The 15,503-nt window shown below is 43.4% G+C and overlaps 1 protein-coding gene across 3 annotated transcripts in view; it reads left to right on the forward strand.

Moving 5' to 3' along the window:
• The window catches only part of SERGEF (secretion regulating guanine nucleotide exchange factor), a 234,558-nt gene that overhangs the window by 182,378 nt on the left and 36,677 nt on the right, over nt 1-15,503 (forward strand). The window contains exon 11 of one of the 3 annotated variants that reach the window (XM_033208197.1): nt 13,595-13,674. The exons of the other annotated variants lie outside the window; for them this stretch is intronic. Coding sequence (XP_033064088.1) covers nt 13,595-13,635 — 41 coding nt within the window. The 3' untranslated portion in view covers nt 13,636-13,674. The remainder of the gene's footprint in view (nt 1-13,594; nt 13,675-15,503) is intronic. 3 annotated transcript variants of the gene reach the window in all.

Below are 15,503 nucleotides of genomic sequence, written 5' to 3' on the forward strand. Positions count from 1 at the left end.
CCTAAGAAGGAATAGGAACGGTCTGGTGCGAGACTCTGCTGCTTTAGGGGAAACAATTTAGGTATTGATGCATGTTGTTTGAGATGTTTTTTCCAAATCTGTGAGTGAGATATTTGTGTTTGACATGTGTGCTTTTATTTATTAAAATATTTGCTATTAATATATATCTACTATGTGGTAGACACAATGTCAAGTCAGAAAGGACCCATGGTAGTTTGGAAGTGACACCCCCAGAACCCATCTGGCTTTGCTTTTCTTATGATCTTAGAGAATACTAAATCTCTAGGTTGCTGAGCTGCTGACTTTTCATCAAGGGAACATGTCGTTGAGTTCAGGTGGTTGGTTTGTCAGGGGCTTCCTCTGCAGCTGCAACTCCTCAGTCTGTCTTTGGGGGCCTCTCTTTTGCAGTCTCCCTAGACAGTAACTACATCAGTGCCGGTTCTCCACTTTGAACAGGGCTCAGCTGGGCACTCTGAGCCGCCCCACCCTACCACTGCTATGTGTTCTGGTTTGTTGCCTGAAAGCAACTCTTTGTGTCCAGGTGAGCAGGTGAGGGTGAGGGAAGTGTCAGAGGAGGTTTCATGTTCTTCTGTAGAATAGCAGAGGAGAGCTGGACTGGTGGGCAGGAAGGGGGGTGATGGGCAGAGGTGTGACTCATCAACCCCTGGCACCATGTGATAGGATCTGTGAATACCCATGTGAAATAGATACATGCTTTAAGAACATTTGCCTTGTGAAAATCTAAACTCACAAGCCACATGAATTTGGAACAGCGATTACCATCACAAAAGGGAGCTGGTATCCTTTAGAATATCCTCTAGTGTATCTAAAATGCAATGTAGTGAGGGACGAAATATTTATGCCAGTTTAGGCACTCAGGGGAAGCTGGCATTCTCTATGTCAGTGGAACAAAGAACTTCTTATAACTGGAGCAGATGGTGAGCCCTGTCAGGGCAGGTGTTCCAGCAGAGGCCAGACAACCATGTGTCAGGTGGGACAGAGGGACTGCTTCCCATGGTGGACTGAGAATCACAGCTCTAAGATTCTCTGATTCTTGGCTTTGCTTTCTGTCTTGAAAAGTAAGTCTGCCTTATGCAAATCTGCCAAGGACAGATGTGTCCTTGAAGTCAGAAGGACCTAGGCTAAATCTCAGCTCCACCTCTTCTAGCTATGTAAATTAAGCAGGTGGCTCTCTGAACCTCCTTCTTCCAGTCTATAAAATTAGGTTTATAATACCTTGCAGAGTTTTGTGTGTATAAGGGTCAAATGAGTTAAGTCTAGGAGCCAACACCTCAGGATGTGAGGAGGGGAGAAACCTTCGGAGCCTCTGATCAGCTGGCAGCCATGTGGCATGTGCGCGTGGATGGTGTGCACATGGCTTGAGTGTGCATGCTCTGCACAGGAAGAACATTCATTGCTCCATGGAACACAAATTCAGGGCATGTGTCAGCTCACTGGCAGCCTGGGGTAGGCTGGGACACGCTGTCCTGTTCCTGCCTGAGGACTGACACCCACTCAGCAAACAGCCCACCCGGCTTAAGTTTCCCCAAAGAACTCAGTCTTCATTACAAAGAAATCCTTTCAAGTGCCGAGAGTGGCATGTTTCTTGCAATCTGACCCCTGGAAGAATTCTCACTATGTCCCTTTCCCATGCCAACTCTTTACTAAAGCGGATTTTATGAGGAATTATTTTTCTAATGTGTTAGATAAAATCCTAAAGCATGTCTCTGATGGTGTCTTAGGAGGTTCACAATGTTTTTGTTTTCATGGGGAGCATTAAGAGGATGTAGACTAGGCTTTTGTTGGGGCAAGCATAGTCATTGTAAACTAGAGGCTGCTTGCCACCTGCAAAATCCTTGACACCTCAGGCAAAATTCTGGCTTCATATGTCACCATCTAGCACACCTGAATCATTCCAACTTGAAGACATTTGTCACTGTTCAGGGTATCCAACATAGTCATCACAGTTCCATTTGTACACACAATGAAGCTCTGTATTTACCAGTTATTTTATCTGCCTAGCCTCCCTGTGGGCTCTGTAGGGCAGGGTTCTTGGCCCTTTTATTCAGATTAAGAGAACATGGCTCTGCAAGGTGCAATAGTTTGTCTGAGGTCACCCAACTAATTATTGGCAGAGCTGTTTTTCAAATCCTGGTCTTCTAAGGGGCAGCCTGACATAATGAAAACACCATCCAGCATTTACATCCCAACAGTGGCATTCATGGACTGTATGACCTTGTGCAAGCTAGTTATTATAAATGGTTATTGATATTAATAATTAGAGTAGAATATACAAAGCACCTGGCGTGGTAGGAGGTGCTTTGCACTGTATCTCATTTTCATTCTCACACTAGACCTGTGAGAGGGGTTTTATTGTTATCCATTTTAGAGATAAGTATCCTGAAACTCAGAGTGCTAAAGTAGCTTTCCCTGTCCGAGCCCCAGTTTCTCTATAAAATAAGAATATTAATATCTCCCTGGGAGGGTGATGATAAGGGCTGAGTAAGATGATATGTGTAAACTGCCCAGCACAGAGCCTGGAATAGAGGAGGTGCTCAGTCAATACTTGTTTCCTTTCCCTAGTTCCTCCTCTGACTTCTAATCTAGTGGTCTTTCTACTGCACCCCACTAAATACATTTGGAAGCTGAGGTCATGCTTAAGTCCTCTCCATAGCTCTCTCCATCACACTCATCCCTACTGCCCAGAGGCCACTTCCAGTCTCTGTCAGATACTGCCCGTTTAGTTTCATGCCAGTTCAGGAAACATCATCCTTCCCTGGCATTCTGCACCACACCCCTGACATTTGCCCCCCAGCTGTGTTCAGGACCGCTAAAGCCTACCCTGGCCTTTGTAGCCACAGGGCTTTCCTCTTTCCTAACTTTCTCTAAGTCAAATACAGGTTGCTTCCCTTACTTTGACATTTTACCTGGACTCTTTCATGTTGTTACGTTGTGCTTCATGAGAGGCCACATATGGCACACAGGTCTGCTGACTTCTAGTGCTGTGCATGCCCTGAAGGTTACTATCTTCGTCTATTTGGTGTTTCTATCAAGGAATACCTAAAACTGGTTAATTTATGAAGGAAAGAGGTTTATTGGCCAGGCACGGTGGTTCACGCCTGTAATCCCAGCACTTTGGGAGGCCGAGGCAGGCGGATCACAAGGTCAGGAGTTCGAGACCAGCCTGACCAACATAGTGAAACACCGTCTCTACTAAAAATACAAAAATTAGCCGGGCATGGTGGCAGCACACACCTGTGATCCCAGTTACTCAGGAGGCTGAGGCAGGAGAATCACTTGAACCCGGGAAGTGGAGGTCGCTGTGAGCCGAGATAGTGCCGCTGTACTCCAGCCTAGTCAACAGAGTGAGACTCCGTCTCAAAAAAAAAAAGGTTTACTTAGTTTATAATTCTGCAGGCTGTATAAGAAGCATGGCACCGGCATCTGCTTGGTTTCTGGTGAAGGCCTCAGGCTGCTTCCACTCATGACAGAAGAAAAAGGGGAGACAACATGTGCAGAGATGGTGAGACAGGAAGCAAGAGAGAGGGGAGGTGCCAGGCTCTTTAACAAGTAGCTCTGGCAGGAACTAATAGAGTGACAGCTCACTCACTCCCCACAGAGGGCATCAAACTATTCATTAGGGATCCACCCCCCTTTACCCAAACATCGACCATCAGGGCCTATACCTCCAATATTGGGATCAAATTTCAACATGAGGTTTAGGGGAACTCATTCATTTGGCTTGCAATAAATATTTATTTATTTAGCGCTTACTCTCAGCCAGACCCTGTGTTAGACAAAAAAGTACTCAATTAGTATAGATCAAGTTAATACCTAGTTTCAGCTCTAAAACTTGGGGATTGGGGTGTGGGGTGTGGTAAGGAAGAAGAGAAGGGTGTCACCTGGCAGTGGGTAGATTTGAGAGGTAACAGACCTTACTGCCAGGAAATACCTCCATAAATTTGAGGGACTGTAGATAGAGGCTAGTTCTTATACCTCTAAAAGATAGCTTGGGCCGGGCGCGGTGGCTCAAGCCTGTAATCCCAGCACTTTGGGAGGCCGAGACGGGCGGATCACGAGGTCAGGAGATCGAGACCATCCTGGCTGACACGGTGAAACCTCGTCTCTACTAAAAAAATACAAAAACTAGCCGGGCGAGGTGGCGGGCGCCTGTAGTCCCAGCTACTCGGGAGGCTGAGGCAGGAGAATGGCGTAAATCCGGGAGGCGGAGCTTGCAGTGAGCTGAGATCCGGCCACTGCACTCCAGCCCGGGCGACAGAGCAAGACTCCACCTCAAAAAAAAAAAAAAAAAAAAAAAGATAGCTTGGGGAAGTGAAAAGGGGAGCTATTTCTAAAGAATTCATTAATGCAGCAGTCTTTTAGCAAGTACCTTATCTGTGGCTGGTGTTCTGCTGGTGGTGAATAAGATAGGGCTCTGTTATTTCAGACTCCCCTTCTCTCTGGGGAGGTAAATCTGTAGATAGGCAAATCTCAGTGAGTGGTGTAATGGCAAAGGAGAGTCCAGGGAAGGTGGGAACTTCAAAGGAGGGGACTTACTTTTCATAGGGGCAGGAGGGGGAAGTTTCATAGAGAAACTGTGCCTCAGAAGGGGATTAGGCAAGAGAGCATTCCAGAAAAAGGGAATAACACTTGAAAAGGCCCAGAATCCTTAAGGAAAGGAGTATATTCAAGAAATAGAAAACAAGACGGTGTGTTTAGGAGATATGCGCTGATGTGTTACATTGTTGATTGTACCATGAAGGTCCTTGTGTGGCATGTTGAGGGTATTGGACTTAATCCTTAGGCATCAGGAGGCAATAGAGGTCTTAAAGCTGTAGTCTAGTTGATGGAAAGCAAATAACTGTCCTATTGAATGCTAACCATTCAAATCCCTATTTTCTACTGAGTCTGGATGCAGCCTCAGAAATATTCTCATGAAGGAGGCATGAAAGTATGAGGCTTTCAAGCAAGCCCAGTCCAGTAGACCTTGAGTGGATGCCCTTGGCCCATATACCTGTAGTGCTCCAGCAAACTCAAGGCCTTCTTGCCCAGTGGACATTGGTCCTTTTTTCCAGGAAGCTCTTTTGAACAGAAAGTCTAGCTCTTTTGAAGAGGATAAAATGTGCTGGGCTAAGGAATCAGGAATTAGCCATTAGTCTGTAACCTCACTGGTGACTGTGATTGTCTTTGCCAGCTCTGTATCCGTAGCATCCAGCACAAAACATGGCACATGGTATGTGCTCAGTAATGTTTGCTGAATAAATGAACAAGGAAAAGAAACTAATCAACTCTCTACCTAACCAGTCAACCATCCAACCTGGGTTCTAATTCCAGCTCTCAAATTTTCATTCTCTCAGCTGTACAACCACCTGGTTGCTCTCTAAGGCCTTTCACACTCTACTACCGTAGGATTATAGGGTGATGAATAGTTCAGAGCAAGCCCAGTTATCATTTATAATTCTAATATGCCTCAAATTTAATCAGAATAAAATATCAAAACCAGCAATACTTTACAACATTTCAGATATGCCTTCTAAAAACAGAACCTGCGTCTGTCTCAGAGTTGTGAAGAAAATGTATTAGGTTATATTAAACAGCAAGATTGTCCTTTTTGTAGGAAAAAAATAAATTAAATCTTGTCTTCCTGACTAGGGATTTTAATTGGGATTTGAGTCAGTTTGATCTAAATTTGAGCATCCATCCAGAGAACATTTATTGACATCTGCTATGAGCAAGGTTTTATGCTAGGCATGAGGGAGATAGGAAAATGAATGAGATACAGGTCCTTCCAGGCAGGAATTGATGGTGTAGTTAGGGAGATAAAACATATACATGCTTGACTATGACCCAGGTGGACAGAGAATAAGCAGAGACAGTCCAGATACAGGGGTAGGAGTGTCAGAGGAGGAAATCCTTTCTAAGTACATCATATATGTAGGAAGTCTGCCTCTTACCATGACCCTAGGGCTCAGAATTTAAACTGAGCCATTGTGGCTATGAGGATGTGCTCTGTGGATTGTGCTCTGTGCCATGCGACTGCCTGGAGCTTACAGTCATCCTCAGCCATCAAGTTGAGCACCTCAGCCCAAACTGTTATTGGCAACGAAAATCATCTTAGGCCTTAATGAACAGTGTGCACATACTACACTGCCAAGCTTGGTAGCATCTTTTTATGGCTTGTATCCTTGGGGTTGATTTCACGAAAAAGTCATTCACTGTAACACGAATTTGTATTTCTTGTTTTATCAGACTGGAAACTATTAATGATATTTGTCCAATGTGTGCTGTTCTCTGCCTTGGCTGCCACTGAAATTCAGGACCTAACTAAAATGGGATCATGCACTTTCCAACATTTATCCAATTATTTGTCAAATGATTCTCTGTGCAAGGCCCTGTGCTAAGTGGGTAGGAGACACACACAGGCTCTGCTCTCAAGGAGCTGACAAAAGATGTGTGAACCAGGCCAAGGGGAACTGAAATACTAGCTGAGAGAAGTACTAGAGGGATCAGAGCAGAAAAAGTTTGTTTTTAGCCTATGGGCACAAAGAGAAAAATGTAAAGGAGATCAATGTGATTTGGACCTCAAAAAGGTAGGAATCATACACATTGAAATAGGTGTAGTAGGATTTCTAAGATAAAATAATGACAAATGCATTGAGGAAGCAAAAAACTTCAGGCTTGTTTAGGAAAGTAGGAATACTTCAGTTTGGCTAAGGGGAAGAGGCTTAAAAAGGGTTGGGATCAGATCATCACAGAGGGCCTCCTCCTCAGATTTCCAGGGTAAGGCATTTATATATTTAATTCTATGGGCACTAAGATGCCTGCTTTAAAACTTATTAAGTTTAATAAGTAAAAACTAATAAGTTTAATACGTTTTTTAAGCAGGTGTGAGTTGGAAAAATCCTAGAGTTGGAAAGGAATTTGGATATAACCCAGTTCAGCACTCCATCTGTATTAGTCCGTTTTCATGCTGCTGATAAAGATATATCTGAGACTGAGCAATTTACAAAAGAAGGAGGTTTAGTTGGACTTAACAGTTTCATGTGACTGAGGAAGTCTCACAATCATGGCGGAAGGCAAGGAGGAGCACCTCACGTCTTATGTGTATGGTAGGCAAAAAATGAGAGAGCTTGTGCAGGGGAATGTCTTTTTTTAAAACCATCAGATCTTATGAGACTTATTCACCATCATGAGAACAACATGGGAAAGACTTGCCCCCATGATTCAATTACCTCCCACCAGGTCCTTCTCACAACACGTGGGAATTCAAGATGAGATTTGGATGGGGACACAGAGCTAAACCATATCATTCCACCCGGCCCCTCCCAAATCTCATGTGTCCTCACATTTCAAAACCAATCATGCCTTCCCAAGAGTCCCCCCAAAGTTTTAACTGATTTCAGCATTAACTCAGAAGTCCACAGTCCAAAGTCTCATCCAAGACAAGGCAAGTCCCTTCTGCCTATGAGTCTGTAAAATCAAAAGCAAATTAGCTACTTCCTAGATACAATGCGGGCACAGGCATTGGGTAAATACAGTCTTTCCAAATGGAAGAAATTGGCCAAAACAAAGGGGCTACAGGCTCCATGCAAGTCCAAAATCCAGCGGGGCAGTCAAATCTTAAAGCTCCAAAATGATCTCTTTTGACGCTGTGTCTCACATCCAGGACACACTGATGTAAGAGGTAGGTTCCCATAGTCTTGGGGAGCTCCACCCCTGTGGCTTTGCAGGGTACCACCTTCCTTTTGGCTATTTTCACGGACTGGGGTTGAGTGTCTGCAGCTTTTCCAAGCACATGGTGCAAGCTGTCATTGGATCTACCATTCTGGGGTCTGGAGGATGATGGTCCTCTTCTCACAGCTCCACTAGGCAGTGCCCCAGTAGGGACTCTGTGTGGGGGCTCCCACCCCACGTTTTCCTTCTGCACTGCCCTAGCAGAGGTTCTCCATGAGGACCCCACCCCTACAGCAAACTTCTGCCTGGGCATCCAAGCTTTTCTATATACTTCTGAAATCTAAAGGAAGATTCTCAAACCCTAGTTCTTGACTTCTGTGCATTCGCAGGCTCAACACCATGTGGAAACTGCCAAGGCTTGAGGTTTGCACCCTCTGAAGCCACGGTCCAAGCTCTACATTGGACCCTTTCAGCCAGAGCTGACTCAGAGCACCAAGTCCTTAGGCTGCACACAGCACGGGTACCCTGGGCATGGCCCACAAAATATTTTCCTCCCAGGCCTCCAGACCTGTGATGGACGGGGCTGTTCTGACATGCCCTGGAGACATTTTTCCCATTGTCTTGGGGATTAACGTTCGGCTCCTCGTTACTTATGCAAATTTCTGCAGCTGGCTTGATTTTCTTTTGTAGTGCATTGTCAGGCTGGAAAATGTTAGGACTTTTCCAAACTTTTATGCTCTGCTTCCCTTATAAAGCTGAATGCTTTTAACAACACCCAAGTCACCTCTTGAATGCTTTGCTGCTTAGAAATTTCTTCCACCAGATACCCTAAATCATCTCTTTTGTTTCACAAATCTCTAGGGCAGGGGCAAAATGCTGCCAGTCTCTTTGTTAAAACATAACAAGAGTCACTTTTGCTCCAGTTTCCAACAAATTCTTCATCTCCATCTGAGACCACCTCAGCCTGTATTTCATGTCCATATCATTATCAGCATTTTGATCATAGCCATCCAACAAGTCTCCAAGAAGTCTCTAGGGAGTTTCAAACTTTCCCACATTTTCCTGTCTTCTTCTGAACCCTCCAAACTGTTCCAACCTCTGCCTGCTACCCAGTTCCAAAGTCACTTCCACTCTTTCAGGTATCTTTTCAGCAGCACCCTACTCTACTAGTCCCAATTTACTGTATTAGTCCGTTTTCACACTGCTAATAAACACATACCTGAAACTGAGCAATTTACCAAAGAAAGAGGTTTAATTGGACTTACAGTTCCATGTGGCTGGGGAGGCCTCACAGTCATGGCGGAAGGCAAGGATGAGCAACTCACATGTTATGTGGATGGTAGCAGGCATAAAATGAGAGAGCTTGTGCAGGGGAATGCCTCTTTTTAAAACCAACAGATCTCATGAAACTTACTCACTATCACAACAACAGCATGAGAATGATTTGCCCCCATGATTCAGTTACCTCCCACCAGGTCCCTCCTACAACACATGGGAATTCAAGATGAGAGTTGGATGGGGACACAGCCAAACCATATCACCATCTCACACTTAATGACAGAATCCCAAAAGGGGAAGTTACTAACCCAAGGTCAGACACCTAGTAAATGATGGTGCTGGAGCTGGGGCCAGAACCAGATGTTCTTACTTCGAATATAGTGGACGTTTTACACTCTATGATGAAATCTATGCTCTGGAAAGATTAATGAGGCTTTCTAGAGGAGGTAGTTTGAAGGAGAAGCCAGAGTCAGGGAGAGCCTTGGGATGTTTTTACAGTTCAGATGAAAGGTAATGCACAAGATCTTTAATTAGGGCTTTGGCAGTGGGCTAATGAAGAAGGGGCTGATGGGAGAGAACATAGAGGTCTAGTCAGCTTGACTTGAATGTGGAAGACAGACAAAAGGGAAACTTATCCTGTCTTCAGTTACTGTTCTTTACTGAATTCTCATTGGGCTCCATTTGGTAAGCTATCTCAAAGTGGAAAAGAAGGGGTGTAGAGCCAAGATAAATATATCAGACACCTCCAGTATTTCCCCAAATGAGCCTCTTTGCAATTGTTGTTGTTCCTCTTCCGTAGGAAGGCCTAATTCTTTTCCAGAACCTGGCCTTCCAGCTCTTAAGTCCTCAGAAATGGGATCCATTTGCTAGCTACCATTCTGGCTTCATGATTTTACTCATGGGCTCTTAGCACTGCCATCATTTTCTGGTTTTGGCTTTGCCACCAGGCCCCATGAAGGTGCCATACATGTGACTTGTCTCCCATCCTATGACTCTAGGTTTGAAACCAAAGCCCTGAGACAATCTGCACCCCGTGCTGACCTCCAGAATAGGCCAGGCACCCAGCCTGAAGGAGGGCTCTGGACTGGACTTTAATTGTATAGGGGTCTTGCCCCACGTCTGTAGACCACTTGCGTCGGAATCACCTGGGGAGTATTAAAATGTGGATTTCTGGGCTTCATCTCATCCTACTGAATTAGAATCTCTGGAGGCAGGTGACAGGAACTTGTGTTTTTGACAAGTGCACCAAGTGATTTTTATTTACCTAAAGTTTAAGACTCTGCCTTAGATAATTTTTTTCCTGGACCTGTTTCCTTGTTATAAAATAGGAAAATTGTATATTCAATTTACCGCAAAAATAGAAAAGTACTTTGGGAAGATGCTAAAAGTTTATACGTATTTACTTATTACATATTATTAAGTTTACAGTCTTGAGATAAAGAAAATTTGTATTATTTCTCAGACTGAAATACACTGAAAACTGGTAAATGGTCTGAGTACTCACACTTAGAAAATGTGTGCTTACTAAGTGCTATGGTTTGAATGTTTGTCCCCTCCAAAATTCATGTTAAAACTTGATCATTATAACAGCACTGAGAGGTGGGACCTGTAAGAGGTGTTTAGGTCTGCCCTTACAAATGGACTAATGCTGTTATCGAGGGAGTGGGTTCATCCCGACTTACTCACTCTTGCATGTACATGCGTTCTCTCTCTCTCTCTCTCTCTCTCTTTCCCTCTTTCCCTCTCTTTCCCCCTCACCTGCCCTTCCTCTCTCTCACTCTCTTGCCATCTACCATGTTATGATGCATCAGGAAGGCTCTCACCAGATGCTGGCACTTTGATATTAGACATCTCAACCTCCAGAACTATAAGCCAATAAATGTCTGTTATTTATAAATTATCCAGTCTGTGCTATTCTGTTATAGCAACACAAAATGTACTAAGACACCAAGTGAATGTATATATGAATGAATAGCTCCAGAAAGGTAAACCCTGAAAAAAGGTCATTAACTTTTTCTTCAACATCCCCTACTTCATGCATTCAATCAGCATTATTCACTGAGTGCCTAATATGTGCCAGGGCACTATGCCAGGCTGAGAATATAAATAGGATGTGGTCCTTGACCTTAAGAGATTGGAGATTAATGTGAGTGTTCAGTATAGTGTGATAAGCACTGGCCCCAGGATGGGTAGAGAGGTGGGTATTAGTGCTTTGGCAACAAGAACAGGAATCACCTCTATCTGGGGCTGTCAGGAAAGGTGTCACCAAGGAGGTGGCCTTGGAGTATAGGATTGTTCCAAGAAGGAGGAAAGCCCTTTTCACAGTCCTTGTCACTTGCTTCCTTCTTCCATTCCATTAAATTCTGTCATCAATTTCCTCTCCTCCTCCATCAAACTAATCTCAGGAACTCAATGTTTATGTGTTTGTTTGTTTGTTTGTTTTTTCTTTTTCAACCTACCCAAATCTGCTTTTACACTCAAAACCAACACTTCAGTTTAGTCATAAACACTTGGTCTTAAAACAATGCTTTTTTGAGGATCAGTGTAGTTTACATTGTTACCCCTAAAAATTTTCATCTGAAATAGTTTTAAGCTCTATTAGGGATTTTGTGTGTATATTTACTTTTTTACATCAGCCAGCTGATAGGAGGAGTGTTGCACTTTGTTGGTTAGTAGTTGTTGAATTTTTGGGGGGTGGTATGGGGAGAGGATTGGTGACAACTGGTTTTCCACAGCTCCTGTTATTTTACTAGATAAATAATCACTATTTTGCTTGCCCATAAAGAATCAAGGATTAATTCATGGTCTTCTTTGTGTTTTAAGGTAAAACAATAATGGTTAATGAATCAGACTTTAAGGTGGCATAGCCCTTTACAACTTACAACATGTCTTTACTGTTCATGTTCTTCTTTTCTGGTCAAAATGTGGTCCACAAACCAGAGGCAGGGAGGCAGGCGCTAATTAGAAATGGAGAACCTCAGGTACTACCTAAGACCTGCTGAATCAGAATCTACACTTTAGCAGTATTCCCTGGCAATTTTTAATGCACAGTAAAGTTTGGAAGAGACTATAAAGTTAGTGGTTTGTCCCATTTATTGATTAGGACATTGAAGTCTGGAGCAATTAGGGAACTTGCCCAAGGTCACATAACAAGTAGCAGAGCCAGGCTTCAAGCCCTGGTCTATCAGATTACAGTTCAGCACTTTATCACTGTCCTACTAGGTTTCTTTGTGCCATATTAACTGGTAAACACTTCCTCTGTGATTGATTCATGGTTGTGAAGAAGGAAGAAAGGAACAATTTTTAAAAGTATAAATGCATCTTCTTGGGAGTTGCAAGGGACTAGAAGACTTCACCGGGAGCTCACAGGCTGAACCTTGACTTTATGCCAGACACTTGGACAATTATACACAGGAAGCCTTGTTCCCATTTTACAGATGGTAAGAACCTCAGTATTTTACTGACCATGATGAGCCTGTAGGGACTCTTGGGGAAGCAGGGGTTGAATGTGGTATTTAAAGCTCAGACACTAGGACTTTCTGGGTCAGAGGTGAAGGAATCAGATGTTGGACATTTCTTTTCATCCTTAAAATAAGATTCTCTTCTTGTATGAGGCTTTGACTAATCAGGTTGGGTGGCTGCCCACTTCTTCTGAAGTCAGGAACTTAGGCTTTGGTCACTAGGAACTCCTCTTGATTTATGAACAACTCTGTCTTGTAGAGTAAAAGCGGTTTTCCCAAAGAGGAAAAAATAGCTTAAAAGAAGGCCTTGAAGAATCAAGATGACAAAATGTATTATTTATAAGGACCTAAAATAAGTGCCAGATCCTCCACTTGAAGTGAGCAGGCGACAGCCGTGCGCTGTGTGGAGTAGAGCCCAGCTGACTCCAGCTGGATCCACACGGCAGGGCTGGTCAGCCACGGCTCCGCTCACTATTCCAAGGCTCTTCTCAGAAAGATTGCTGCTGCCGGTGCAGGCCATCTGTGGAGCTCATATGAATGTGTCCCAGCTTACAAGCTTAAAGAGAAAATTCTTGAAGGAAGCTGGAGGAAATGCAATGAGAATCTGTGGATTGGTAGAAAGAGGCCACAAATACACACTCATACCTGTAACACACACGCATGTAAGATTACATCAACTTCCCGACTTACTCAAGGATACAGACACATTTTGAGAGCACACAGTAGATATGGGGTATCTCAAGTCTGCCTTCACTAGCCCCTAGCTCCCTAGCGGAACTTGCAGCTGCAGGTAACACCATCCATGCAGAGTAGAGTTCTGTTGCATCTAGGAGGCAGCCCCTTCTTACTGCATCACAGGTCTTTTTCACTCAAGGCTTGTCTTATTCTTGAAGAACTTAGAGCTGCTATGTTTTCCATTAAGAGAATGTTCACAGACATTTCTTACACAAAAAAACTCTTCTACTTTTTGAAGCAAACTAGTGGTCAACAAGTCTACATCTTTATCCAGTGGGGAAAAATTCAGATTCAGTGTTTAGGAGTCTCTGATCAATAGCCAGCATTACAGAAAACTCATTTCCTTGTCACTCATCCTTTGACCCTGGCCTAATACCTTTGTTATCTGGAAGTTTGTGACACTGAGTTAGACCTGAGGATCATTTCCCAAATCTGTTTTTCTGTAGGGCAAGATTCAGTGATGCGGGGGGAGGTAACTGAAGAGTAGGAGGTGATGCCGAGGGATTTCTGAGGGCACCCAAGGCAGGTAGGAGATTGTGCTCCAGCTCCAAAACTGTTACAATGCTTACCAACAGAACAATAGGCTAGGATCTGAACACACACTACAGATTTCAGAGCCTTCTCACCGAACTCTAATTCTTCCTGTTTCATTGTCTTTCTCTTCCTCTTCAAAATTTCTCTTCTGGGATATGGTGACTACACTGTGGGGAGAAATGCTTTTAGTAGCTCTTGCTGTATTTGGAGCTTACTTTGTGTTCTCTATTGGCTGATGGCTCCCTCCTTATCCATAGGAGCTGGTTGTGATCCAGCGGCCCTGATGCAGTCCCCTGGCAGCATCAACCTGGTTTTGCCTCTGGTTCTGATCTCAAGGCCCCTCCAGTTTCCTCCTATCATAATGGTTGCCCCTAGAGGGCAGGATTCAATAGGCTGAGGTTTACCTGCATGTCCTGGCAGTACAGGGAGCCTTCAAGAAGATGGATATCTGACCTTTCTACCCCCTGCATCCCAATTCAGAATAATAAAATCTCAGGCTTGAGATAAATTTTCAGCATTTTAAAATCCAGGCATCTTTTCAATATTTGAATGAGAGGCGGCATTGTATAGAAGAAAGAACACTGGCTGAATTCAAATCCCATCTTCACCACTTTCTGGCTGTGTGATCTGATCATGGGCTGGTCACCTGATCCTTATAAGCAAGGAATGCCTTGCAGGGCCCTGCTAGAGAATAAAGATGATCTAGGTAAAGTCCTGACATATATGATGTGCTTCATATGTAGTAGGGAGTACCATTATCCTGTAAACCAGAGGCTTTCCAACTTTTTCCTTCAGAACACTTGAATTCTTTCACATGTTCTCTATCATGTATGACTTTTAGATTCTTCACAGCCCTGGTTACTTTATTTATTATTATTATTATTACTATTGTTATTTTTATTGTGGTAAAATATATATGACATAAATTTACTGTATTAACCATTTTAAGCATGCAGTCCAGTGGCATTAAATACATTCACACTGTTGTGAAACCATTACTACCATCCATCTCCAGAATATTTTTATTTTCCCATACTGAAATGTTGTACCTATTAAACAATAACTCCCACTCCCCATCCTTGCAGCCAGGGCACTCTATTTTGAATAGCATGCTCCAAATTCCTCAGTGTCTTTCTTCTCATTGCAAATGGAGGTTAAAAAGAGCCTTTTGGAAGGGTTTTGAGTTCTTCAAACTCCCACTGGGGAGCCCGAGAATTAAAAGTCTATACCAGTTGCAGCAAACTTTTGGGATTGCAGATGGTTACAAAATTGGTGTCAATATAGCTGCTTTGCATGGAATGGATCTGGCAAAGAGGCTTCTAAGCGCTGATACATTCCTTTCAGAAATATCAAAGGATATGGCTTGGCATAGCTTTGGGGAGAAACCAACAGTTTTTGAATTCTTGAATAGCATCTACCTTATGGTGAAGATTAAATGATATAATTCATGTCAAGTGTATAGTACAGTGCTTGGCACAGATCAGGCCCTTATATGCAGGCTTTTGTTACCATAATTCCACTGTGGCAGAGATAACATATATGTTTTGATAGTTAATTCCCATGATAGGTAGATACCATTTTCATCTTACCTGAGGAAACCGAGTCTCTGGGCTGCTAAAACCCCCAATATTACAGAGCTAATAAGTTATAGAGTAGTAGAGCTGGGATTCAAACCCATACTCTTTCTCTCATAAGATGCTGCCTGTTGTGATACACCAAGAAAGGAACCCTATGGGTGAGGTATACTGACTTCATCTTGGTGTTCCATCTTTCTATATACCCTGGCCATTTTCTAGGGTCATATCATCTTGCTATTTCTTC

The sequence above is a fragment of the Trachypithecus francoisi genome, unplaced genomic scaffold (assembly GCF_009764315.1).
Source record: "Trachypithecus francoisi isolate TF-2019V2 unplaced genomic scaffold, Tfra_2.0 Lachesis_group8, whole genome shotgun sequence".
Classification (NCBI taxonomy): domain Eukaryota; kingdom Metazoa; phylum Chordata; class Mammalia; order Primates; family Cercopithecidae; genus Trachypithecus; species Trachypithecus francoisi.